This window comes from Delphinapterus leucas, chromosome 15 (genome assembly GCF_059928025.1).
Source record: "Delphinapterus leucas isolate spDelLeu-1000000601 "Yukka" chromosome 15, BTC_Dleu_Yukka2, whole genome shotgun sequence".
NCBI lineage: Eukaryota > Metazoa > Chordata > Mammalia > Artiodactyla > Monodontidae > Delphinapterus > Delphinapterus leucas.
In genome coordinates, this window is record NC_143143.1 from 76,174,657 (window position 1) to 76,196,691 (window position 22,035).

The window sequence follows — 22,035 nt, forward strand, 5'->3', positions numbered from 1 at the left end:
CTGATCCAGAATCTGCATTTTAATTAGACCTACCCCAGGCAGTTCTATGTATAGTAAAACTTGAGACATCCTGAGTTAGACCCCAGGAAGAGTAGGTAATAGCAGGCATGTCTGGTTCAGGGTGTCCCTGGGAACCAAAAGACCCAGGGCAGGCCTATGAAGCCACCCTCATATAAAAAGTGGCCTCCCAGCACCACAGGCCAGAAAGAGTGGTGAAGCCCATCGGGGTCCCTGAGCATCCTTCCTCCCTCAGGCCCGAAATAGGATCCGAGAAGCCCAGAGCCTTGCATATGTGGGTGGGGAGGGAGAAGGGGGATTAGAACCAAACAGATTTATGTGGCAGACTCCCTGAGAGCCACACCATCTGGAGCCCCTTTGTGATACAGGGAAGGGAGGACAGCGGAGAGGCAGCGAGCCGGAAATATTTACAAAGCATGGGGCAAGGGGGCAAAGGAGGTAAGTGCAGGGAGAGGCAGGGGGCCACCTGTCACCAGGAAACCTGCAGCACCCCCTCCTCCACCTCCCAGCCACCTGCAACAGACAGGGCCACACACCCCAAAAACTGCTTAGAATCTATGTGAATCCACCCTTTCTGCAGCTCCCGGAGATGTGACCTCCTGAAAGTCAACCTGAGCCCTGCTCTTGGTACATGTACCTGTGGAGAAGCTGATCCCTCACCTCCATCGATAAGGATGAACACGTGCCCCAAGCCAGGCAATCCGAGTTCTGGGCTCCTAGATAAGCAATACTTGGTTCATGGATGGGTACATGTCCTAAGGGTCAGGCCGGAGAGCACCTGGATCCAGCTATGCCTGAAGCCATTTTTCCCGAGTCAACTGAGCCCATAATAGCCTTTTTTTTTCCTTAAGACTATGACTTGGAGTTTCTGTCATTCACAACCCAAAGAGTTCTGACTAATATATCTGTTAAAGCACTTACCACACTGTAATGTCATTACTTGTGTCCATTCTCTCCCCTGGATTAGAACTCCTTGAGGACACAAACCATTGTTTGATTTAGTGCTGTCCCTGATGCCTAGAAGAAAGCCTGACATACAAAATAATCTCAAGAGATATGGGATAATGAATGGGTGGCTCTTCCTTCCTTCACTCTACAAATATTCACTGAGCACCCTCTGTATGCCGGACATTGCTCTAGGTCTGGGAGCAGCAGGGAACAGGAGGGACAAAAATCCCTGCCCTCCAGGAGTTTAAATTCTAGTGAGGGGAGAGCAGAAAATTATCAAACAAGTAAGTAAAATCTAAGTGCAATGGAGAAGGGGGAGAGGGAGCATGGGGAAGAGGTATGCTTTTAGATGGGAAGGTCAGGGAAGGTTGCACTGAGAAAGTGGGATATCAGAGCAGAGACCCAAAGAGGTAACAAACCACAAGAACACCTGGAGAGTGTTCTAGAGCAAGCAGACAGTAAGTGCCAAGGCCCTGAGGCAGGAATGTGTCAGGTATGTTTGGAGATGAAGTCAGACAGACAGACACGTGGAGCAGGAAAAACAGATACTGAAGGGCCTCCTAGGTCATCATCAAGGCCTTGACATTTACAGCAAGTGAGGTGGGAGTTATAGGAGGGTTTTGAGCAGAGGAGGAACGTAACCTGACTTACAGACAGTGTGTGTGGAGAACCACCTGTCCGGGGCAAGGGCAGAAGCAAGAGACCAGGGAGGAGGTGACCACAACAGTGCCGGCAGGAAACAATGGTGGCCAAGACCATGGTGGCAGCGCAGAGGGGTGAGGAGTGACCATATTCTGGACGCTCGTTGAAAGTGGAGCCAGCTGGACCTTCTGAGCTTTCGGATGCAGGATGTAAGAGGAAGAACAAAATCGAGATGACCCCAGGGATGAGTCTGAGCAGGTGGAAGGATGGAGGGACCATTACCTAGACAGAAGGGGCTGTGAGCAGGGCGAGCTGGTGAAGGTGGGGTGTTGGCAATGCCTGCTAGACACCCAAGGAGAGATGTCATCACCATCCGGATACACATGCTTGGAGGTCAGGGCAGAGGTCAGAGCAGGAAATATACATCTGGGAAATGTCAGCAAAGGGATGGCAGTTAAAGTGACTGAACAAGACGAACTCAATCACAGAATTAGGATAAAATGACAGAGGGAGAGAAGGAAGGAGCCATCCCCAGCCCCCTGACACTGGGCTCCCACCCCCACAGGTGATAAAGAGTAATAATGACGTCAGCTCCTCCTTCTAGAATGACCTGCTGTGGACAAAGGAGCTGCACATCCAGCATCTCACCTGTGTCCAAGAAAGAGGCAGGGGAGGATACAGCACTGCCCGCCCCACTGCATCACCCAGCTGAGGAGTCTGAGGCTCGGGGAGGGACAAGGCTGTCGCAAGGTAGTCCAAAGGCTGTCAGCTGGCAGAGCTGCCCGAATTGGGCCCCTGGCTGTCGACACCATGTGCTGCTACCAAACACAGCTTTTCCTGAGCGGAAATAAAAAGGACCCCCCCCCGCCCACCCCACCTTCCGGGGCTGCCAGCACAGAGGATGTGACAAAGACTGACACATGGGGAGGGGGCTGAGAACATACCTTGGCCCGAGACATCGAGATATCGTGGTGACTGGCAGACGACAGTGCTGGCACCAAGCTGCGGAGCCAGGAGGCGTGGCCAGCACCCAGCTCAGGCCTGGGTCTCCAGAGTCTCCCCAGCATCGAGGTCTCCCACTTCTTGGACTTACAGGCCAGCCCCGAGCCCCGAACGCCACCTCCCTCCCCCAGGGATGGGGCACCTCTCTCCAAGCCTCGATTTCCTCGTCTGTAAGATGGGCGGCAAACAAAGACATGTTTATGTCATCTTTTCATCACAGCAGCTAATATTTGTTGAGCTTTTAATGTGTGCCAGACACTGATCTAGCCCATGGTTCTCAGTCTCAGCACTACCGATGTTCGGGACCAGATAATTCATGCCACGGAGGTGGTCCTAAGGCACTGTAGGTTATTTAGCAACATCCTTGGCTTCTACCCACCAGATGCCAGTAGCATCCTTCCTCTGCAATTATGACAACTAAAAACATCTGCACACTTTGCCAAACGTCCCCTGGGGGGCAAAACGTGCCCTCGTTTGGACACCCCTGTTCTAGGCGCAGTCCTACACTGACCAGGATGTCAGCTCCACAAGGGCAAAGATCCATTGGCCAAATCTGGGGCCCAGATTTAACATAAGGGGTCTGGATTCAGAATCTTGTTCAACCACCCCGTTATCCTGATTCTCAAAGGACTATGGGAGGGTTTATATGACCCAATATTATGTACGGGTCCGCCACACATGAGTGAGAAGCCAGCAACTGTCTTTTTTTAATTGTCAGTTTATCTTAATTTGAAAAATAATGCGTTCATTATAACTAGTGAACAATGAAAAAAAAAATACAAAGATAAACAAAATATCTTTCTCTAAAACCCTCCCCATTCTCAGCCCAAGGCCACCAATGTTAATATCCTGGGATGCATCCTCCAGTGCCTCTCTCGACATTCACAGATACTCATCCAGAGGGTCTTTGGGCTGTTGGGTTTTCTCCTTCAGAGCTGGGATCACCCTCTACGCTTGACTCGCAACTTAACCTTTCTTGCTCAACACTACAGCACGTACAGCCCTTCACATCAAGAGAAGAGATCTAGTTCGTTCTTTTAAACAGCTGCCCAACATCCCAACCACGGGTGAGCAAAAACCTTAGCCTTTTCTCTGCGAATGAGTACCCAAGTGGTTGCCTTTTGTGGGGGGCAGGGCCATGATAAACAAAACCGGAACAAACAACTTTCTGACATCTTTACATACTTTTTCTTCTTGGTTCTACAGGAGAGATTCCCAAAGGAACTGATTCAAAGGGTATCCTGGGTTTTCACTTTTGAAAACATTGCCAGACGACAACACGATAAATATCCTTAACACGGCTGTACGTTAGATATGAAAGTTGTCAAGAGAGTAAATCCGAAGAGTTCTCATCACAAGGACAATGTTTTCTACTTCTCTTATTTTGTAGCTCTATGAGCTGACGGATGTTCACTGAACTTATTGGGATCATCATTTCATGACGTAAGTCACATCATTACACTGTACACCTTAAACTTACACAGTGCTGTATGTGAATTATATCTCAATGAAACGAGAAGGAAAATAAATAAATAAGAAAACATGGCCAGACTATTTTTCCCAAAAGACAGCAGCATTAAGACTCCTGACAGCAACCCTATGGAACTGTGCACTTCCCAGCAGGCACACCAGCACTAGGTATTATCACTTTTTTCTGTGTGTCAGAGAGAGATAATGGTAATGCTACAGAAGGTAATGCTGACCGATGTGGTTACTCAGCAGAAATGTGGCCCCGCATAGTTCTCGTTCCACAAAGCACTACCAGTGCAAGAGCATTCTGACCCACAAGAGGCTACATGACTGTGCGGGGGCAGGCTGTCCCTCTACAGGGCCCTGAGATGCCTTCCTCCCAAGCTCCTCCCCTTCCTTGCCAGCTGCCTCCTGAGCCTGCACCATCCTCATTTCTGAGATGGATTTCACACCCAGGCATAACAAAGATGTCTTTGTCACTAGGAAAGAGGGAGCGACTGTTGCCAGAACATTCTGGGTTCTGTTCATTCAAATCTCCGTGTGTGTGGGAAGGAGGGTAGTGTTGGGCAGGGAGATGGGATGCTTCCCGCTCTGGGGCTACCTCATGGGTAGATGCCTTGGGCAGAGCTGGAGCAGCCCCAAACTCCCTGTCGTTCTCTCACTGGTTTATTCCACAAATATCTGCTGAGAGCTTACAACGTGCCAGACACTCCCGGAAACACTTTACATTTATCATGGCATGTAACTCACGCCCACAGCCTGATAAGAGAAGTAACACCATTAACCCCATTTTACAGATGTGAAAACTGAGGCTCAATGAGATAAAGCCAGGACCCAAGGCCATACAGCTAACGAACAACACAGGAACACAAAGGAGGGGCAATTAACTAACTTCAAGCCACCTGTGGAACACCCCAGACCCCAGCTGCCATGTTGTTCCACCTGGGCTACCATGCAGCCTCCTCCCTCTGCCTCCACCCTGCCCCGCTACAGTCCATTCTCCACTGGTAGCCAGAGGGATCCTGTGACAACTAAGTGAGATTCTGTCCCTCCTCTGCTCAAAAGCTCCAAGGGCTCCCACCTCACTCAAAGTAAAATGCAAAGTCCTTACAATGACCCATAAGACCCTGTACAATCTGCGCACCAGTCTCCCCCATCCTTCTGTTACCTCCCTGACTTCACCTCCGATTCACGCTTCACCTGGCTCACTCTACTCCAGCCACTCTGGCCTCCTTGCTGTTCCTGAAACATGCTCCTGCCTCAGTGCCTTTGCACTTGCTGTTCCCTGTGCCTGGAATGCTCTTCCCCCAGATACAGAGGTTAAGCCATTTTCCTAAGGTGACAACACCTAGAAGGGGCAGAACCTGGATTCAAATCCAGGTTGTATGGCCCTAGAGAAGACAAAACACACACGATGGAGCCTCCAATGAGAGAAAAGGATACTGTGTGACCCTCAAGCCTTTCTGCTTGCTGAACCTCTCTGAGCCTCTGTTTCCTCATCCATAAAATAGGCAACGTTGGAACATCTTCCCCGCCAGATTCCTGGGAGGTTATGCTGCTTGAGACATGTCCACTGAAGACATCTCACACATGTGGATGCTGATGCTCTTATTAGATCCATGGAAAGAGCCAGAACAGTCAGGGAGGACCTCTTGAGGAAGCAGGAGATGAGCAAGGTTTTGAGGTAGGATGTGGAAAAGCCACGGGGCACTGCAGGCAGCCCAAGTGACAACAGGGTTCCCTGCGACCCAAGACTCTGGAGAAGGTAAAGGCTTCCAATCTGGGATGGTGGTACCAGCACAGAGGAGGAGAGATGCTCCCAGCTGGCATCCCTCCCCTTCTTCTGGTCCCAGCAGCCTGAAGTCTTCCTTCCAGGAACCATGGCTCCCCCACTGCCATGTGGTACAGGTGGGCCCCTCACCCAGACCTGGCCAGTCAGTTTCAGTGATGGGCACATGACTCAAGGCAGCCAATCAGAGGCCACCCCAGGACAACAGACAGACCCTTCCTTAACACAAGCCAAGCAATTCCCATCTCTGCTGAAGGCAGTTTAAGCTGGGTTTTCTGTCACTTGCAACCAAAGAATCTTGACAACCAGCATTTGCTGATCTTGTGAGCAAGAGCAGTGCTATTGCTGTTGTTGTTATTACTGTTGTTGTTTTAAAACCTTCTAGATTTGGGAGAAACAAAGCAGGGGAGAGGTTTCCACGGGGCTGCACAAGCGCAGGAAGACACCAAGCCTGACTGGGATGGTACCAGCGCCTGAAGTCCAAGAGGAGGCCCCAGACGGTAGCTGAGGGAACCCCTAACACCCTTGTAGGATGCTCACTGCTTCCTCTCTGGGATGTGCACCCCAGGATCTCCCAAAGGAGCATAAGTACAGAACAAGCTGCAGGAAGTAGGACAGATGAATGTGGCAACCTCCAGTTCAACAGCTGATGTTGCAAAAAAGAAAAGAGAATGATTGCTCACAGGCCACAGGAAATGGAAGTCAGGACAAGAGAGTCGCCCTCTCTAAGAGACAACAACCTTCTCCCCCTCTACTCACCTCAGAGAATAGACCTGTCCCTCCTTTGTTTCTTAAAATATGTAACCCTCTTGGTCTGGCTTTCAGTTTTCCATTTGATAGAAACAAGGGTTAGAAAAAATATTCCAATGTCCTCTTAACTGTATTAAAAAAAAAAAAAAAAGGGCTTCCCTGGTGGCGCAGTGATTGAGAGTCCGCCCGCCGATGCAGGGGATGTGGGTTCGTGCCCCGGTCCGGGAAGATCCCACATGCCGCGGAGCGGCTGGGCCCGTGAGCCATGGCCGCTGAGCCTGCACGTCCGGAGCCTGTGCTCCTCAACGGGAGAGGCCACAACAGTGAGAGGCCCACGTACCACAAAAGAAAAAAACAAACAGCACAGCGAGCACAATGATAAATGGCAACCAATATTTGGTTTCAATGTCAGGGACATTATGGAAGGGTGGAGACTGTGGCAAACTGAAGACTGCAAGCCCTGTCTAAAGAAGGCAGCTACTGTTCAGCTCCAGCCAAGTGCTGGCCTGTAGGCATGCAAGCTTGATGTGGGCAGATCTTCTGATTATTTAAGAAATCAGAAATATAAATTTTTGTACGAAATTTCTTGATTTTTCAATGCTGGCAACCAATTTAAAAATTTTTAAACACTGTACAGGCCTGACAAAACCTATTTACGGGCCTGCGCTGGCTTGAGGACCCCCAATTTGGAACTCATAGTGCTATGGACCCATGGAGGATGAATGATAGTAAGACAGACAGACAGACACACACATACCATTTATGGTCACTAAAGTTACAGAATCTGAAAATAAAGTTTCCCAAAGGCATCCTCTAGGCACACAGGATTCCTCCAACTCATCTGGACACAACTTAAAGCTCCCTCTCTGCCCTCCAAGCATCTGAGCTGTTGGACAAAAGCAGAACAATCATGGGATAGGAGTCAGGAAAACTGCTTTCAATTTCAAGTTCCATCACATACTCCATTGGTAAGCCTGGACCAAGTCACTGAACAGTTCTGGGCCTCAGTTTCCCCTTCTGGAAAAATGAAATGAATGGGTGAGATGATGTCATGGTCTCTCTCAGCTCTGACAACCCGATTCTAGGATTCTAGGTGCCAATCATTTCTTTGGGTTAGTAAAGACCAAAAGGCCCGGGGCTCCCCTGGTGGCACAGTGGTTAAGAATCCACCTGCCAATGCAGGGGACATGGGTTCGAGCCCTGGTCCAGGAATATCCCATGTGCCATGGAGCAACTAAGCCTGTGCACCACAACTACTGAGCCCATGTGCCACAACTACTGAAGCCTGCATGCCTAGAGCCCGCGAGCCACAACTACTGAGCCCATGTTCCACAACTACTGAAGCCTCGTGCCTAGAGCCCGTGCTCCGCAACAAGAGAAACCACTGCGGTGAGAAGCCCACGCACCACAATGAGTAGCCCCCACTCACTGCAACTAGAGGAAGCCCGCGTGCAGCAACAAAGACCCAACGCAGCCAAAAATTAAAAAATTTTTTTTAAAAACCAAAAGGCCCTAAACCAAAGTTTCTTCAGCCCCCAGTTACTGAATCAATAAAAGAACTGGCAACTTGAACAAAGACGCATGTACTCTGTAATTGTGAAAAGCTGAAATCTATGTAAATGCCCAATATAAATGGAATGGTTAACTGATAATAATTTTATTAGTATGTTATTATAATAATTATTATAATTATAGCTAATAAATACGGAGTGCTTACCATGTGCCAGGCACTGTTTTGAGAGCTTACAGATCTTATGGATCTTAATTCATCTAATTCCCCATCAATCTAAGAGGTGGGCACTATTTCCGGAAGTGAGGCATGCCCAGGTAAAGCAGCTTGACCACCATTACACAGCCGGTAAGTAGCCAGGATTTTGTTGCAGGATGGGGGACCCCTTCCAGGGCCCGAGAGTGGGCTCTTGTCTACATCTGGAAATGAATTGTCCAAGGAGAAACACGTGCTGACAAAGCAAGAGACTTTACTAGAAAGGGGCGCCTGGGCAGAGAGCAGGAGGGTCAGGGACCCCACGAGAACTGCTCTGCCACATGGTTTGCAGCCTCAGGTTTTATGGTAATGGCGTTAGTTTCCGTGTTGTCTCTGGCCAATCACCTTGCGTGACCCATAGTCTTGAGTCAGGGTCCTTCCTCGTGGCGCACGCATCTCTCAGCCAAGATGGATTCCAGCGCGAAGGACTCTGGGAGGTTGGTTGTCTCCTCCCTCTTTAGGCCCCTCCCGAATTCTTTCGGTTAGTTTTCCACAGCGGCACCATGTTCCTTATCGGGACCTCCGGTTGTGAGACAACTCAGCGAGCAGGCCTGGTCAAGGTGGGCGATTTCAGTCAACAGTTCCCTAACAACTCAACCTGGACAGAGCAGATCCAGAGCCCCACGTATCACTACGAAGCCATTAAAGGCTTAGTGACGAAGAGTGCTTGGCAGGGACACGAGGAGCTGCACAGAAGGGGCAAGAAAAGACGAAACATAGTGTGTGCGGCGTGATCACACCTCAGCTCAAACAGAACGCAGAGAGCAAGGAGGAAATGTACCAAAAGGTGAAGTGACTGTTTGGAAGGGTGAGATCTTTTTGCTTGTCTTGATTTTCCAAATGTTCTACAAAGAGCAGAGACAGCAAAAACGGCCAATGCGTGGAGGGCGTCCCTGGAAGCCAGCTCTGTGCCCAACACCTACTATTTTACTCCACCATACCTTCTCCTCTCAGCCACCGCCCCGGGGGCCCAGATGTTTGCCTGCCCTGTGACTGCTGACTCACCAGCATCTACAACACAGCCAGGCACTCAGTAGACGCTCAATAAAATGTGTGGAAGAAAAGAAGCCTATGGGGGAGAAACAGAGATTTCCCCTTTTTATAGCCAAAGAAACTGAGGCCCAAGAGGCATTTGCCCAGCGTTACAGAGCTGGTAAGTAGTGGCCTGGGAGAAGCACTGTCAGAGCCACATCTTAGGGGAGAGTTCCTACTACCCGCACAAGGCTAAAAGTCACACACAGTCAAAATCGCCAAAGAAGGCAACGAAATATGCATGATCCAGGATTGGACCCTGGACTGGGGATGGGGAAGGAGGGGAGGAGAGGTATAAAGAACATTTTTGGGAAAATAGGTGAAATTTGAATATAGATTGCAGATTGTATAATTTTTTTTTTTTTTCGGCTGTACCACATGGCTGGTGGGATCTTAGTTCCCCAACCAGGAGCTGAACCTGGGCCCTCGGTAGTGAAAGCGTGGAGTCCCAACCACTGGAGACCCAGGGAATTCCCATGGATTGTATAATTTACTATCAGTGTTACATTTCCTGATTTTGTTCAGTGTCTTGTGGTTATATTAGAGAATGTCTGTGTTCTTAGGAGATACATGCTGAATTATTTAGGGGCATCATGTCTGCAATTACTCTCAAATGGATCAAAGTAATAATAATAATGTGTGTGTGTGTGTCTGTGTGTGTGTGTGTGTGTATGCACGCATATGTTTGTATGTAGAGGGCAGGGGAAGTGGGGAGGAAGGGAAAGACAAGGGGAGAATTTTAAAACAAATGTAGCCCAAGGCCAACAATTGGTGAATTCAGGTGAAAGGTATACGGGGTGCTCTATATTCTTGAAATGTCAAAATAAAAAGTTACCAAAAAATTAACTTTGAAAAAATGCATTAAAATGTCCACAAATACAGCACACTGGAGTTCTACGTCTAGACCCCTGAACATATATAGAAAGGTATAACATATACAGCCAGGTACATACATAAAACATCATTTTACCACACTTGGTTCCATAAGAGAGAGCCTGTAATTGAACGGACATAAGGGAATGGGCTTTTGACACACACGTCCCCACTGTATTTGTTACCTTTGTGATTGAGGGGAAATAAACCTTAAAAGACCACCCAATCGACAGCCTGGCCAGCCATCAGCTAGTGGCTGGGACCACACAGAGCTCCCTCTGCCCTCCCAGTGTGGTAAGGGCAGGAGGTCAAGGATGCCAGCCTGCAGCCACTCCCCATGCTGTGGTCCATGCTCCCCAAAGTCAAGGAACCAGGGAGGCCTGGTGGCAGGAACCAGGAGGGCCCCTGCCACAGAGTGCACCCCATTTGATCCCTTTCACTCACACATTCGCTCCCTCGACCCATACTAACAGCACCCATTATGTGCTAGGTGCTGGAGGGGTGTCAGTGAACACAGCAGACCATATGACTTATATCCTAGGGGAGTAGACAGACACTAATCAAGTAAACAGACAAGATTATTTCAGGGAGTGACAGGAACCAAGAAGAAAACAGGTGTGGTGACACAGAGACCATGACTTGAAGGCTCTCTGAGGAAGTGACACTGGAGTTACAGCTGAACAAGAGGGAAGGACCCCTGATGTGGCACAGTTAAAGGTGATGCAGGCAAGAGGAACAGCAAATGAAAAGGTTCACCAGCCTAGCAAGTTCAAGAACAGAAAGAAAGCTGATGGGACCAGGACATAGTGAATGTAGGGAGAGATGAGGTTGGCATGGTGAGCAGAGTCCAGATCACAGAGGCCTTGTAAGCCACAGCAAGGAGTCTGGATTCAATCAACCTCAATTTCCTGCTCCCCTTACCGTTAGTGCAATGGGGATGGGGAAGAAGGAGATCCTTTTTGATTGCCATTGCCTCATCAAACAAACCAGAATGAAATGGCAGGATATTAGACCTAAACCCAGCCCTGTCAATAATTACATTAAATGTATGTGAGCTAAATAGTCCAATTAAAAGGCAGAGACTGTCAGTATGGATAAAAAAGCAAGATTCAGCTCTGTGATGCCTATAAGAGATGGACTTGAAATATAAAGACACAAAGAGGCTAACAGGAAAGAGACAGAAAGCAGAAAACATAAGTGAGCTGGCGTGGCTATATTAATATCAGACTAAAGAGACTTCAAGACAATGAGCATTATCGGGGTGAAGAGCAGTATTTCATGATGATAAAAGACTCAATTCATCAGGAAGACATAATCATAAACGTGTATGCTCCAACAAAATGACTTTAAAGTAAAACTGAAAGAATTCAAGGAAGAGATGCACAGACCTACAACCATAGTTGGAGACTTCTACCAGTAACTGGTAGAACAAGGGGACCAAAAGTCGGTAAGGGGGCTTCCCTGGTGGCACGGTGGTTGAGAGTCCGCCTGCCAATGCAAGGGACGCGGGTTCGTGCCCCGGTCCAGGAAGATCCCACGTATTGCGGAGTGGCTGGGCCCGTGAGCCATGGCCGCTGAGCCTGCACGTCCGGAGTCTGTGCTCCGCCAACGGGAGAGGCCACAGCAGGGAGAGGCCCACGTAACACACACACACACAAAAAAAAATTTAGCAGTTATATAAATCAAGATAATCACATTATTTAAAAAACATATAAACATGTATACAGAAGAGAGGCTTTTTTTCCTTCATTCAACAAATATTTAATGAGGACCTACTATGTGCTAGGCATTGTTCTTGGTGCTAGAGAGAATAAATTAAAAACCAGAGAGAGAATAAAATTAAAAATTTATTTAATTTAAATAAATTAAAATTGAAAAGGAGACAGGAAGTGGTGAGTGAGGGTGGAGTACAATTTCAAATTAGAAGTGGGGGTTGGTCAGAAAAGACCTCATGGAGACCATGACGTTTGAGCAGAGGCCTGAAGGAGTGAGCCACAGGGATACTGGAGGAAGAGCATTCCAGAAAGAACAAGTGAGAAGACCTTGAAGCAGGAGCATGCCAGGTGCATCTGAGAAAGGGCCAATGTGGCTAGAGGGAAGTGAGGGAGGGAATGAGAGCAACACAAGATTCTGGAATTAGATGGCGGTGATGATTGCACAACTTGTGAATACATCCCAAACCACAGAATTGTACGCTTTAGGGGGTAAAATTTACCATGTGTGAATCACATCTCAATTAAAGAAAAAAAACTCTATGAGAAAAAAAGATGACTAGGAGAGGGATGGGAGAAGTGACAGGGGCAGAACATGCAGGACCTTCCAGGCCACTCTAAGGACGTGGCTTTTACTCTGAGGGCGGTGGCAGCCATAGGAGGGCTTTGAGTGGTGCAGCGGCATGACATAACTTAAGTGCTAACTAGACTCCTCAGGCTGTGTATGGTGAACAGACCGTGGGAGGCAAGGGTGAGAGCAGAGGAGGCGATGGCCAGTTCCAGATGGTGTGTCCCTGGGCAAGTTACCCTCTGTGCCTCAGTTTTCCTCATCTGTGAAGTGGGTCTGAAAAAGACTTTTTTTTCCCCCCCCAAGGGCAGGGGTGAGAGCTGACACCAGATAAAGTGCTGTTATGACAGCTGTGAGTGGAGGGTGGAGTCCAAGGTGCCACCTAACAGTTTTTAATCATACAAATCAGTTTCTTGAACAGAAAACAAGGGGTGCCCCCTCCCTCCCGGGAAGCAGGAAGCCATCTCACCCGCCAGGGGCTCCTCAGCCCACTAAGACTCAAACCCAAACTGCTCACCATATATGTGAGGCCCATGCCACCAGGCCCCCGCTGCCCATGCCAACCTCACCTCCCCTCCAGTCACCCTGGCCTCTTGCTATTCCTCAAACAAGCCAAACACGGTCCTGCCTCAGGGCCTTGGCACATGCCATTCCCTCTACCTGGAACACACTTCTCTCGACTCTTTCCACAGCTGGTTCCTTCTCTGCCACAGGACTCAGCTCAGATGCCACCTCTTCAGAGAGGCCTCCCTTGACCACCCCATCTCAGTAGATGCCACCATCCCTGTCACCAACATATCCCCATTTTATTTCCTCCTTGGTGCACCCACTCTCAAACTGTGTGGACTTGAGCAAGTCAGTCAACCTCTCTGGGCCTTAGTTTCCCCACCTGCAAAATAGGTATAATGATGGTCTCTACTTCAGAGGGTTGTTGCAAGGGTTCAAGGAGATAATTCACATAGTACCTGGCACACAGAAGGGCCTCAGTGGATTAGTTTATCATTATTACACCTCTTGTCACTCTCCCAAGTGACCTCTTTTTGTACGGTCCGAAGATTCTACGAGGGCAAGAACCTTGTCCATCTTGTACTGGCCACATGCCAACACCTAGCCCAGTGTCTGGCACTTAGTAGGTGCTTAACGTCCGTTTATTGAATGAACAAGTGAATCTGTGAATGAAAGCACTGACTGCCCACGCCCCGCTCTGACCCTGGCCTCACCCCTCCTGGGAGTAGCCCCTTGCAGAAGCCACCCACCCTCTCCAGCGAGGGGAGGAAAGACCTCAGATCTCCGTGGCAACTGGCCACCTGCCTCTACCAACCTTCAGTGGCCCTAGTCCCGCCAGCCTGAAATAGCCTCACCTCTCCTGGCCCAGAAACAAGGGATCGGCTGTCAGCTCCACCCTGGGGAAGGAACCAGGCGGGTAAACACAGATTGTGTGTCTGACCACAAGACAAAAGAGGGGCGGACAGGCAGATCCTCTTCTGGTCCTCCAGGAGCCGAGAAAATAAAAATAAACCTAAAACTCCACACTCGGCTGGGAGGCTGGAGGGCTTCCCTCCTTCCTCAGGGCTTCCTTCTGTGGCAAGTACTTCAGGGAGGCTGACCCTGCCTCAGCACTCAGCTGTGCCAGGTGCATGAAAAACTACACTCAATCCTTGCAGCCACCCTAGGAGGGCTACGACCATCTTACAGATGGGGAAACCAGGGCTCATAGAGGCAAAAGGACTTGTCCAAGGTCACAGGGCTGGGTTTCAAACCCAGGCCATTTGTCTGTAGAGTCTGTGCTCTTAACCATGAACCCAAGACACACTGCGGAGTGAAAAGAACAAACCGTACCATGCCATTTATGTAAACACATACACATTTACACATACACATCAATGCTATACATGGCTATGTAGGCCTGTAAATGCCCTAAAATGGTCTGAAAGCAGAGCTGGTGGTCAAAGGAGGTTTTAGCCAGTGATTCCCAGCCCGGGGCTATTTTGTCCCCAGGGGACATGTGGCAATGTTTAGAGACATTTCTGATTGTCCCAACTGGGGGAAGGGGATGCTACTGGCATCTAGTGGGTAGAAGCCAAGGCTGCTATTAAACATCCTGCAATGCACAGGACAACCCCACAACAAAGAATAATCCCGCCCAATATGTCAATAGTGCCGAAGGTTGGAAGATGGAGGGATTCACCCCAGACCAGGTACTAGGGCTGGAAATGCCCCCTGTAGATGAACCTGTTTAAGGAGGATGTTGAATCCAGGCTAAAACACAAATCCCCAGAGAAGGCCCCCTAGCCCTGTCTCCCCAGAACTCTCAGGTTGGAACCCTGACCAGCTGCACAGTCACCACCCTTCACCAGGGCTCACCTCCCCCTTGGGGCCGCAACTGCCGCAGGGGGTCCCTCCAGGGGGGTCTCAGACCCTCCACCCCCTGGCTTGCTCGCAGGTTCTATGTCTCCTAAATTCTGGGGCAAGAACCAGCTCTGACCTCACCTGGTGCCTGAGAAAGAAAGCCAGTGGGACACGATACTCTGGTTGCCCACCTCTCACTAGGGTTCCAGCCAGAGAACCTGTGTCTATTGGAAAAAAGAAGAGAAATCACAAAAATCTGGGAGGTAAAGTTCTGCAGCAAGGCATGGCTTACTTCAAAGACTCAACTCTTGCAAAAGCATTAAGAGAGGAGCGGCTGTAAAGCAGAAAGGATGTGGGTTTCTTAATCTGAGGGTGTGGCCCCAAGCCCAACAGCTCTTCTACTCACTGGCCTGATAAAGGGGGGATACTCTCTAAGAAAGAGATGCCCCTTGAAGCCTCCAGAAGCCAGGGACACCAACCCCATCCATCTCTTCTTAAAGTGACAGAGAAATGGTCACAAGAGCAAACACCAAAATAATAGTGAATGGATGTCCGGGATGCTTATCTGAAGAGCACTCTCATTCAAATGCACGAGTTCTAGCATCCCTGAGTCATCTTTCTCATAAGGACAAGGACCACGTTTGCCCTGTTGACGGCTGCATCTTTGTGGCCTAAAACACTGCCCGGAATATACAGCAGGTGCTCCCTATACACGTACACGCTGAGAAAAACTGTCTAATTTCTTTATGGCTTTACCTATACGTAGCTCTGTTTGCAATACACAAAAGATGGGCCTCATCTAACTCTTACTGATGCTTAGGTTTTTATCAGCACAAAATTTTCACTTGCTTCCTGAAAATGTTCAGGCCAATACAAAGTGGCCTGGTCCTGGCCCTCTAGCATCCTGAAGCTCAGATAATTTGGACCTTTTGGCTTAATTCTTGCCCACCTGGGCAGCCCAGAGGCCTCACAAAGACAGTAATTTGGGTCATGAACACAGCACCATGTTGGGGCAGTTAAGGGTAGTGGTAAAGAATGGGGGCTATGCAGCCAGACTACCTGGGTTTGAATCCCAGCTGGGTCAGGCTGTGTGACCTTGGGAAACTGACTTGGCCTCTCTGTGCCTTTGTTTCATTTGTAAAATGGTAAGCACAATAATACCTGGAACTTTTGAGCTGATACACAGAGAATGCTTTATACGGGGCTTACAAACATCTAGCGCTACATAAATGTTAGCAAAATTATTATTACTATTGTTGTGCATTCATCTAATAATCATGCTGGAAATGCAATTACTTCCATCAGCGATTTGTAAAAAATATATTCTCATACATAAGCATAATTTTACGTGGAAAGGGCATTACAAACAGCCTTTCTTGGAACATTTTTTCCTTTTTCATCTTTCTGCTTGCCTTTCTTCACAAGATACAGGTCTTTTCATCTTTCTCTCCAAGCTCCTGTAATGTTATACATACAACGTACATCATATTATGGTTAGTGTTTTTCCCAAGGCAGAACTTCTTAGCATCCTACTTTGCACAACACAAGCTTGTGAAAAAACCCCCACATCACTGGTTAGGTCATTCTGTTTCAGTGACCGCGGAATTTAAAATGTACCCCCCCATCCCCACTCCCCAGCACTGCTCCCTAGTGTCAGACTAGGACTACAAAAATCTTAAAAAAAAAAAAAAAAAAAATAGTGACAACACAAAACCACACAGTTTCTTGTTTTGGCAAGCAGAGCTCCAATGAAAAGAAAAGCTTTCGTCTCCTAACCCCAAAAAGCAGAACCACAGAAGATATTCTGGGAGCTTTCTGCCCACACCCCCTGATCCTCAGGGACCCTGGCCCAGCCAGCTCAGGCAGACCCTCTGGGTGCCTGAGAGTGACAGGTCTCTGTCCTCAGCCAAGAGGAGCCCTTCGGGGGGCCTGCTGACCACTCACTCCCCACGCAGGAGTCTCTCAGCTCATCCGCCCAGGCTGGATGGCACACCCATCAGGGGACCCACTGGCACCTACCCCTGACGACAGACCCCCCACCCCGCTTGCAGGCAGAGACCCCAAACCAATCCAACCAAGAGGCAAGTGGGTTCAAGGCTCACCCGGCCTCTCTTTAAGGGGGAAGACTTTGAGCCCCAAAGAGATAACCTCAACTGCCCCCTGTTGCTGCCCCCCCAAAAGCAACCAGCGCATTCTGGGCACCTACTTGTGCCTGGTACAGTGCTAACTAAGAGCGTTAACCTCAGGTTCACTGAGGATTCAACAACACCCCTATGATACAGCAGGTGCTGTACTATGCCCATTGTACAGATGGGGAAACTGAGGCACAGAGTAGGCTGGTGACCTGCCCAGGGCCACCTACAGGCGGTGTGGAGTAAAGCCAGGATTTGAACACCAGCAGCCTGGCTCCAGAGCCCCACATTCAACCCTCACGCCATGAACAGACACAGAGTGCAAAGGAGGAACCCAGCAGCCTGACGTTTCCATTCTTCTAAGTTCTGCCCATTGTGCGGAAGAGAGAACAGGAGTCACAGAGGGGAAGTAACCAGAGGAAGCATAGGCAGAGGGTAATTGTCACAGAGACCTGGATTCGAATCCCAGTTTTGCCACCCCAATAAGGCAGGTGTCAAGCCCTTTATAAGCCAGAGGTAGTCTGCGAAGTGGCTAGGAACATGAGTTCTGGGGTGGGCAGCTGTCTACATGACCCAGGGCAGCTCACTTAAACTACCTGTGCCTCAGGTTCCTCATCTGCCAATGGGGATAAGGACAGCACTTCCTTCATAGGGGTGTTGGAAAGACCAAATGAATTGATAGAACGGTAAATGATGAATCAGTGTCAGCTCCTACACAGTAATGACTGTCATTGTTACTATCATTATTAACACTGCCCAAGAGGACACACGGTGCACCCAACACAGCCGGGGCTTCTAGATGTTGAGATCCAAGTTTCAGCCAAAACCCGGGGCATTTTCTCCCACAATCTCTATGGGGTCCCCCAAGAGAGATCCAGCATCCATACAAGAGGGCTGTCTTTGCCTTTCCATGACTCTTCAATAAACACACAAAATACGGCACCAAAGTCATCAGTCCCCATCGGAGACAGGGGAGGAGGTGCAACCCAGTTCCTGAAGGAGGTGGGCAATGATGGGGAGATTCTAGAGGAACCAGAGAGCCCCAGGCCCGGAACCAAACAAAACCACTGGTTCCGGAGTGTAGATGGTCAAAAGGAAATTCACTCAGAGTTCCTGTCCTCCTTTCAGTGCTGACTCACATCTCACTTCCTCCAAGCAGCCCTCCCTGACTACTCCTGCTTGCTAGATGCTAGAATCCTATCATCTTAATCATCTTTAATGTTTAATAATAATCACCTGTAATATTTAATTATCATATAACAATTAATGATAATAACTAATATTTAGAAGTGCCTTACTACCTGCTAGGCACTGTTCTAAGTGCTTTATATATATTTATATAACTCACTTATCCTCTTAAAAACCCTATAAGATCTATTATCATTCTCCATTTCACAGATGAGGAAAGTGAGGTTCAGAAAGGTCAAGCCACTTGCCTAAGGTCACACAGCCCAAGGACCCGACCCCAAGCAGTCTGGCTCGAGCCCAGCCTCATACTTGGATTTCTGTAAACACCCATTTCGCCACCCTTGACTAGAACCTGGCCCTCCTCGAGGGCAGGAACTTAGAACTGGCTTTTCTGCATTTCGCACAATGCTCAGTCTACCCCCAAAGACTTCATTTCTACTGGCGACAGGACCTTAAAACAAGGGACACAAGGAGGCCAAGGCAACCCTTCGAGACCTGCCTCTGCCACATGGAATTAAAAGCAGGGAGGGATTACCCAGCATTCTTCCGAGCGGGAACAAGCCCTCAGTAAGTATAAAGGCTGGGAGGAGAGAGTGGGAAGACAGGAGAGAATCACAACCTGCAAGTTGCCAGCCTCGCTGCCATGGAAAACCTTGGTAATTAGCAGTTCGTGAAGCTCTAAGCCCTGGGTTTTCAAAATTGAAAGATCTTGGGTCGTTTAGGGACCGTTTCTGATGGAGCCAAACAAGAGAGGTCTCCTACAGCTCACAAACGAGGTACCGCTAGTCGGGTTACACAACCAGTCTCTTTCTGGCACCAGCTTGGGGACACCCAAAAGGACATGGCAGAAAGAAAGCCTGGATTCCCCTTCCCTCATTTGACAAGTGGGGAAACTGAGGCCAGGACATGTGCACGACTGATCCAAGACGTCCAAGTCGGAACCAGCTCATCTCAAAACTGACAGGTCAATACAAAAAAAAAACAAACAAAAAACTGATGACCTCCGCAAATTCAAAGTGTCAAGGAGATACTATGGAAGTAGACAAATCTTTTTTTTTCTGTTTCTTTAATAAGGATGGTTGATTCCAATCAATTTCCATCATTCCAGCTTCCTCAGACTCTACACATGGACAATTTAAAACCACAGTGAACCCAAATGCCATCTCTATCTGTTCTGAAAGGCACCACACCATCCAGAGCAAGGACGTGGGAGGAAGACGTATATTTTCTTTCCTATTAATATAAAAATCGGCTTGTCTTTCCTCTTTCCCTTCCAGACTGAGAAGCAGGGAGTGGCTAGAAGGAGAAATGAGGAGTTCCCTAGAATCTGACGTTGCTCAGAGATACCAGGGCTGTCTACATCTTTAATTCAAACTGAGCAGATTCTTTTCTTTTCTTTTCTTTTCTTTTTAACTGTGAGAGAGGGAGGGATGGGAAAGAAAGGCCAACCCTGCCTCATTCTCACAGCCCTTTCTAGAAGGGTCCTTCAGCCAAATGGTTTTCAATGCCTCTGCACAACTCTCCTCCCCGCCCATCCACCCCTCAACACACACACCTCTTTTCACAGAGAGAAGAGCTCTGTCCTCCTTGAGTTAAAACTCGGACCTCACACAGCCTCAGCTGCACCCCCAAGCCACGGGGGACCCCAGAGGATGCCAGAGTCTCCCTCTTTCCCCGGAGACTGGGAGCTGTAGAGCCTGGCTCTGGGGTTTCTGAAGGAAACACCAACCGCCCCCGCCCCACCCCACCCCCAACCAGCCCTTCCTGAACCAGGATTAAAAGACTTCCTAGAGCAGAGAAGGGAGTAAATGAGGTCCCAGTAGGAGGTTTGGAGATTAAAGCCCTCGGAGACTCCTAATTTCCAGCAAGGCTCACCCCACTCCCACCCCCTAGCCACTTTTCTCACTTCCTAGGAGAGTAGGGAAGTGGCCCCTTCCTCCCTCTCACAGAGAAAAAAAAAAAGAAGAAGAAGAAGAAGAAGAAGAAGAAAAAAAAAATGCAGCCGAGAATAGGGGTTTGGAGCACTAGCTCAGGCTGCCCTGGTTCAAAATCCGGTATCCCCAAGTAACCAGTTGTTTGATTCTGGGCAAGTTACTCAACCTCTCTGGAGCTAAACTCTCCCATCTAAAAAGTGAGGGAAATATTCGTCCCTACTTCATGGGCCACTTGTGAAGGTTCAACCTTCTCATGACAAATGTAAGCGCCTGGCACATAATAAGTGCTCAGTTATTTTACAGCATCTGACGCTGTGGTTTTGCAACTTGGAGTAGGGGATGGGGAGGATGGGACTGAACCTCGGAGTCGTGAGTTCGAAACCCACTGTCCCCAAGCTCCAGCAAAAGCGTGTGCGTGGGAAAGAGGGGTCCTACCCCGGGGTTTTGTCGACTTCTGTCCCTACTCCGGGCTTTGGGTTTTATCCTACTCTACTGGGCGCTTAGGGACTCTGGGCTCTAGGATTTCTAGGGTCCGTCCTAGATGAGTAGTCTGTGATGCACTAGGTGGCGAAGAAATCCCCGGGGAAAAAAAACGAAAGCCCAAGCTCCCGGCGCCTGGCTCCCAGAGACCCTGCCTCACGGATGTAACTAATTTTAAAACTATTTGAAAGGCGGAGAAGGGGAAAGAAAAAGACAAAAGGGCAGCGTGCCGTGGGGAGAAACAGAGTGAGGGAGACCCCGGGTCGGGGCCGGCCAGGGAGGCGACAGCCCAGCTCTGGAGGAGGCCGCCCTCCCCACGTCTGAGGAGATTCTCGCGCCGCCCGGGGGCCGTGGCCACAGGTTGTGGGGACCACCCCGCGCCGGAGGCCCCTGCGCTCCGCAGCGGGGCTGGCGGCTGGAGCGGAGGCTGTCCCCGCGCTACACTCACCGACTGCAAGAAGCGCAAGGTGCCCACGTAGTCCCTCTCGGTGCCCAAGATCTCGTTGAGGACGCAGAGGCGGAGGCGCAGCTGGCGCTCCGACTCCCGGGCGGCCGCGCACTGGCCGGAGATGGGCGCAGCGGCGCCGGGTGCCCGGGGGTCCGGGTGGGCACCGTCCCCAGCCCCGTCGCCACTGGGATCGCTGCCGCCGGGCACCTCCATCCTAGCGCGGCCGCGCGGCACCGGCTCCTTCCCCCGCGCGGAGGTCGCGCAGAGCGGCGACTCAGGCGTCCAGGCACTCCATCCCGGACGGGGCGCGCCGGCGGGCCGGGCTCAGCGGCGGGCCCGGCGCATGGCGCGGCGGGCGAGCAGGCGGGACTGGGGGCGGGCGGCCCGGGCCGGGGGCGGAGGCAGCGCGCGGAGGCAGGACGAGGGGCGGGAGGAGGCCGGCCCTCGGGGCTCCCAGACGGCTGGCCAGGCCGCCGCCTCCCCCGCCGCCAAGGGAGCGTCTGCCAAGTGCCACGCCGTGCTCGGGCCGCAGAGGCGCTCCGCGCGCGCACTGGGCCCCTTGGAGACGCGCCGCGGCGCTGGGCTCGTACGTCGGAAGCTCGGCTCGGCCTGAGCTGGGCGCCCGGGGCTCTTGGGCGAAAATCTTCCGCGAGGGGCCCCGCAGAGCCCCGAGAGTCCGAAGCAGCGCGCCCGCCGCGGCCAACGCACCAACTCCGCGCCCGGACGCGTGGCGCCCCCCAGTCCGCCGCGGGCTACGCCACTCCCACCCCGACACACGCGACACCCACCGCGCGCAGCACAAACACGCAGGTCCGGTCGCCGGCCGCCGCCGCTCGGGCTGAGTCAACACCCTGTTGGAAAAGCTGGCAGCGGAGCCGCGCAGAAGAAAGCCCTCCCCACCACGCGCGCCCCCGCCGGCCCCGGGAAGAAAGCGG

General features: G+C 50.4%; 1 protein-coding gene across 3 annotated transcripts in view; it reads right to left on the reverse strand.

The window, feature by feature from the left end:
• The window catches only part of PREX1 (phosphatidylinositol-3,4,5-trisphosphate dependent Rac exchange factor 1), a 194,263-nt gene extending 172,846 nt beyond the window's left edge, over nucleotides 1–21,417 (reverse strand). For 2 of the 3 annotated variants that reach the window (XM_022597748.3, XM_022597747.3), the window contains exon 1: nucleotides 21,101–21,416. In XM_022597748.3, coding sequence (XP_022453456.1) covers nucleotides 21,101–21,313 — 213 coding nt within the window. In that variant the 5' untranslated portion in view covers nucleotides 21,314–21,416. Of the gene's footprint in view, nucleotides 1–21,100 lie in introns of all 3 variants that reach the window. The other variant, XM_022597750.3, reaches the window with a different exon arrangement.
• Nucleotides 21,418–22,035: the final 618 nt, after the last annotated feature.